Raw genomic sequence first — 6,286 nt, forward strand, 5'->3', positions numbered from 1 at the left:
ACGTATATATATATATATATATATATATATATATAATTATGTATAATTACATATGATCGTTTATATATGTATACAAAATTTTTTATAAGAAACCAGGTCGATTTAAATAAAAATGACAGATCTTGCACTTCCATGAAATTGGCATCCGACCTTTACAATTCAGGTTTTAAAAAGAATATTTCTTGTAGAATTTTGCCTGTAGTAATCATTTCGTAGTTCAAAAATAATTTGTAGTTAAAAAATAAGAATATATTTCTGATTTTTAAAAAACAGATAGGATTTTTTTCATCTATAACTCAAATAACATTAGATTTATATATGAAATTGTTTGTAGTTGTTTGTAGTAACAACATTTTTGTAATTAAAAAAATAAGAATGCTATCGATTTAAAAAAGACAGGTACGACATTTTTCTCAGCTATAACTCAAATAGCATCAGTTATATATATGAAATCATTTATAATTGTTTGTAGTGATTTTTCGATTGTTTGTAATTGCACCATTTAATTAAAGTTACAACAAATTTACAAAAAATAAATTACTGTGTCAATTTAATTCTGTTAATTTTTGAGATATCTAAAAAATTGACAGAATTAATTTATTTGTTTATTGTAAAATAGTTTGTAATTTTTGAATGATTCAATTACAAACGATTCTAAAGAAGATGCCGCAAGCGAATTAGAGATATCTCAGAAATTGATTACTGGTTATTGGTAATTTATTTATAAGTTTGTTACCTTTTAAAACGATTTCATATACATATATATGTATAACTGTAGGTGTTATTTGAGTTGTAGCTAAGAAAAATGTCGTACCTATCTTTTTGCACTTTTATTTTTTAACTACAAGTAAAGTGCTACTACAAACAACTACAAACGATTTCATATATAAATCTAGTGCTGTTTGAGTTGTAGATGAAAAAATTTCTTACTTCTAATTTTCTGTTTTTTAAAAATCGAGATCATTCTTTCTTTTAAACTACAAACGAAATAATGATTACTACAGGGTGCGTCACCAAAATCCAGTTTCAAATTTCAATTTAAATTTTCCGCTATATTGGCCTCCGCCAGAGGTTGTTGTTGGCGTTCGAGAAAGTCTGATGCTTCTATTAAATAGTCGTATTCTCAAAATGGCCACTATGTTGAAATCAAGTGCGGAGTATAATCGAAGAGCCGCGATCATCGAAGGCCTTCGCGCTGGCAACTGATGGGCACTCAGCAACGGAAATAATTCGGTTCTTTAAATACCCGAGATCAACCGTTTATGACGTGGCACAATATACGGCTTTAGAACAGTTCCAACGAAAGTTCCAGTATGCTAGCGAGAAAGAATGCGAGGATCCTTTCGTTGAAAGAGCTGATTTCGGAGGGCATCGTTGTGAAAATTAACGTCGATTGTTGGTATAAGCGAGCCAACAATGCGTCGAAGAGGATCTTCGATACATATCATACATATTAAAGATATGACAGATGCTCTTTGAGGCTGCCAGGACAAGCCGAGTTGCTCGTCTCGGCTCCCATTCTGGCCTCCAAACAGCTCAGGTTTAAATCCCTTGAATTACTACGTATGGAGCGTAGTTGAAAGGGTCACAAACAAGTCTCGGCATCTCAATGTGATGTTATTAAGGACTGCTATTGAGGCAGCATTCGTTGTCATGGATAGCGCTATTACAGCGTGCATGCGAACTTGAAACTGAGAATAGAAGCCATCATTCAAATTAATGGGGGGGGGGGATATTGAATAATTGTGCTCAGGGATACCCTAAGTGCCACGTAAAAAGATTTTTTGTAATATTTAATGTTTCATTAAAAACATTTTGTTTTTAATAAAAAAATTGTTAATAAAAAAATTCAATTTGTTCGGATTTTGGTGATATATCTACAGGCAAAATTCTACAAGAAATACTCTTTGAAACCTGAATTGGAAATCCATAGTCAAATGTGGACACAGATGACTATGGTTTTGTAATTAAGATTTAATCGAATTTGCTGCCAATTTGCGCACAAATTGCTAACATTTTGCTATCAGGATAATTAAACTATTGATTTTGAATTTTTATTTTACTACGACTAGATCATCAATTTATATTTTTATTTATTAATTAGCTTACTTTAATTGGCTTTTAAATGTAATTAGATTAAAAATATTTGCATGTTGATCGAATAATATGTTTTAACTTAAAAAACTTTAATTCTTTATTTTCTCTCTTCCTCATGATATTCTCACTTGTAAATGTATCTAGGTCTTTCTTCTTCTGCGAGTTTTACGGCATTACCACCGACATTCGCCACAGACATCATAAAGTCTCGTCTCGCTTGTTGCAAGTCCTCCAACTTGTCCTGCACTGCGACCGCTTCAGCAGCTTCTTGCTCATCGAGAGTCTCACTACCAAACAATGTCCGTAATTAATAAGTCATTGCAATTATTAATCTGATAAATAAACAAATTTAAAAAATTCTTTGGAATTATTTATTATGAACAAAGAAATTCCCAATATTCGTCATGAAATAGTTCTGGATTCATTAAGTTTACTGTAATATTCCTATTAGAAGATTCAGAAGTTTTTAATACATAATCCGATTTACATGTTGAAATACAATATAATCTTTTTTTTTCATATTTTCTTTGTGTTAAAGACAAGGAGGAAAGGAGATTCGCAATTTTCCAACTTTCATCTCGCAGGAATGAATCTTTTTAGATTTATTCATCTGTTTTTCATCGGGATAATTTCAAGTTTCACCTGATCACTTGAATTGAACGATTCGCTATGTCAGATACCGCCGCTTCAACGCTGACCGAAGGTGGTTGAGGGATGCTGACGATAGTGGTCCGAGTCTCGTCCACCGAGTTCGGTGGTATCACAATGCTATCAATTGGGCCCTCGCCTACTGGCTCGGCTTGGATCACCTGGGCATTCATGGATCTCGCTAATTCCCTGGTTCTCTCGGGGATAGCCGGGGGTTCCGGTATTCTCTCTGGCGTCACTCGTCTCTCTGGCGTCACTCTTCTCTCTGGCGTCACTCGTCTCTCTGGCGTCACTCGTCTTTCTAGCCTTCTCGCTGGTCTAGGAGGCGAAATCGGCGGAGATACTGTCGGGGCAGCTCTAATAGGTCGTCGTCTCTCTCTACCTAATCTAGAGTGTAAAAATTGTAAAATAAAATGCATTTTTTAAGATGCATTTTAGGAAAAACGGTACCATAATGTAATGTACCTAAACGGTACGCATACAAGTATAGTGTTGATACGTTGTATTATAATATCATGCACATTTTTTGTGTATTGCTACAGTTACGCCGTAGCAGTACAGTAAGGGGCTCCGCATAATAAAAGGAATAAGGAACAAAGAATAAGAATTTCAACTTATCAGAAACTATGTATTCCATAATGATTTCTGATAAGTTGAAATTCTTATTCCCTGTTCTCTGTTCCATATTCCTTTTATTATGCGGAGTCCTTAAATTCGGTAGTGGTATTTTGTGTGGATATCGTGGGATATCGCACGCTTGGTTATCTGGATAATAAAACTACAAAATTAATTAATTTTGATAACATGCGTATCTAAAGCGTATATTATATTTGATACGGTATGGCGTATCAAAAGTATAATGTATCGGTACTGTAAGCTTTAAATACGCACATATGTGACAGATACAGTACCGGCATACATAGTACCTCGTACATACACTCACCGTACCAACACGTAGAGATATTTTGCTATCTGGGTTTTATTGATTAAACTTGGATGATATCATTAAAATTACAGTTTTAAATAAAAATCGAATATTATTAATTAAGTTTTAAACATATGTATATGTCTACAAAGCTAATAAATATATAATAAATTATGAAATAAATACCGTATGTGAATAGTTTATTACTCTTAATCATTTAAATTTTAACAGGCACGCGAATTTTCATAATTTTCGATCTTTAATAGTATTTCATCGGTGGTACGTTAAAGAAACTGGGAAAATTTTGATCGAAAAATTTATAAACGGCAAGTGGAAGCGCAGCATTATTGAAAATGTACTTTACGTGCCATCTCTTCGAAAGAATCTTTTCTCAGTGGGTGTGTGCACATTAAAAGGCTATAAAGTGCAATTCAAAAGACAAAGTGTAATTGTGTTTGTAAATGATAAAGCGGTTGCAAAATAGGATAATGATAATTTATCGGAAGTTCTTTCGAACAGTAAAATCAATTCAAGTTAATTCAAGCAGAATCAATCTTTGGTCGCAAACTTAAAAATGTAGCATTTAGATCATATAAATCAAAGCTTTATTTGCCAGATGGCTAAAAATGATTATATGCGAAGACTCAAACTCAAAGATAAAAATTATTCTTTCTGTGAAATCTGTCAATTGGGCAAGTCGCCATTCGCGAAACGTGATTTGTCAAGATAATCTTGGAAAACGGGTGAATTAACTATTAGACGTGAAAAATAACGTTTTGACAACGAAATTTTATGTTACGTGCCATTTCATTATTATGTGCTTAATTGTAAAAATGTGATTTTTTTAAAGTAATAAATAATTATTGGAGAAAACTAAACAATATTAAGAATCTTTATTTTAGACTGCATATGTAATATATGTAATATAAGTATAAGAAACACAATCAATACCAGAAATTTAAAATGTTACATATTACAGTCGAAGCTGGATTTTCATCATTTTAAATAATTCAATCTTGAATTACTAATTTATATTATATATGTACTTGCATATATATTATATTGCATATATATATAGTCTTTTCTAACTGCGCGTCGAATTGTTTTTCCGGACTATAAACGCAATTAAAACTACAATCAATCATTATACTATAAAGATGTTAATATATTGAAAAACTGTTAATAAAAATTTATTGTGAAAAATATTATCTCGGCCGAGACTTGAACTCGGATCTCTTGTATTCCATACGAGCGTCCTAAGCTATTAGACCACAGAGGCTTAGGACACTCGCATGAAATACAAGAGATCAAATCCCAACCGAGGTAATATTTTTCGCAATAAATTTTTATTAATAGTTTTTCAATATATTAACATCTTTATAGTAGTGATGATTGATTATAGCATCAAATTATTAAAATTGCTTGTCAATTTAATTCGCGATTACTAGAATAGTTTTAATTGCGTCCAAAATTTATGTCCAAAAAAATAATTCGGCGCGCAATTAGAATCCAGTGAGAAATGACAATGGAATCGACATCGATTCCATTGTCATTTCTCATTGGGAAAAGACTACAATATGATATATATGCAAATATATATATATAGTATAAGTTAGTAATTTAAGATTGAATTATTTAAAGCGATGAAGATCCAGCTTCCATAATAGGCATTTTAAATTTCTAGTATTAAAGAAAACTAAAGTTATCTTGGAATTTTATATGTAAAAGCGTATTTTTAACGTTTCAACCGCTGTCAAATTGTGTGTTTCTATTCGAGTATAGGCTCACTTTATGTGTCTTTTACAACCATTTGCTGACAGTCAAGAGAAGAAAGTACAGTTTAGTTTACAGTTTTGTTTAGTTTTTACAAGTGTTTTAAAGCGATCTCATCATTTAGATTTATCCAAATTGTCTTTATTTACAAATGGCACGTAACATAAATTAACGTGTCATTCCTCGCTTTTGACGTCACAATTCCAATAGGCCGCGGCAACTACTCAGGAATCTTAAAGAAGCGACGTTCAACATGCGAAACGTTTTAGAGACTCCCAACTGAAATAATATATCGAAGATGCACATAATTTTTGAAGTTCACCTAGGGTCACCACCGATCGGTGCAGGTGTCCTTCTTGGCCTTCGTGGTGCAGCTTCCTCTTGTTTACGTTCATATTCTTGCTTCAACTTCTCCGCATGCTTTACTCGGGCCAGCATCGCCTTTGTCATAGCTGGTCTGGCAAACTCGACTTTCTTCGGCTCGGCTGGAGTATGCAGTGGTACTCGCCTTCTGCTAGGGCCTGCTAAGGCTGGTTGTGGTTGTGGTTGTCGCGCTGCTTCTTCTTTCTGTTCAAACTCTCTCACTACAGTGGCACTTCTCGCCTGTCGTAGTGCCTGTGTCTTTGTCAGACGAGGTTGAATTCGTGGTTTTCGGCTCGCCATCATTGATTGTTATTGATATTAGGTGATTCTTGACATTAAAAATTAATATATATATATATATATATAAATATACACACACACACACACACAATATTTTTATAGTAATATACTATTAATGTTTATTATAAAATTTCATTATGAGAGAGAGAGAGAGAGAGAGAGAGAGAGAGAGAGAGAGAA

The 6,286-nt window shown here is 33.0% G+C and overlaps 1 protein-coding gene across 1 annotated transcript; it reads right to left on the reverse strand.

Annotated features, from left to right (window-relative positions):
- Positions 1–2,221: 2,221 nt before the first annotated feature.
- LOC105624810 lies at positions 2,222–6,109 on the reverse strand. Its single transcript, XM_012206161.1, has 4 exons — positions 5,766–6,109; positions 3,039–3,132; positions 2,740–2,972; positions 2,222–2,384 (listed from the first exon to the last, which is right to left on the reverse strand). Exons 1-4 carry the CDS (start codon positions 6,107–6,109, stop codon positions 2,222–2,224), a joined length of 834 nt encoding a protein of 277 aa, XP_012061551.1.
- Positions 6,110–6,286: the final 177 nt, after the last annotated feature.

The sequence above is a fragment of the Atta cephalotes genome (genome assembly GCF_000143395.1).
Source record: "Atta cephalotes unplaced genomic scaffold scaffold00089, whole genome shotgun sequence".
Classification (NCBI taxonomy): Eukaryota; Metazoa; Arthropoda; class Insecta; order Hymenoptera; family Formicidae; genus Atta; species Atta cephalotes.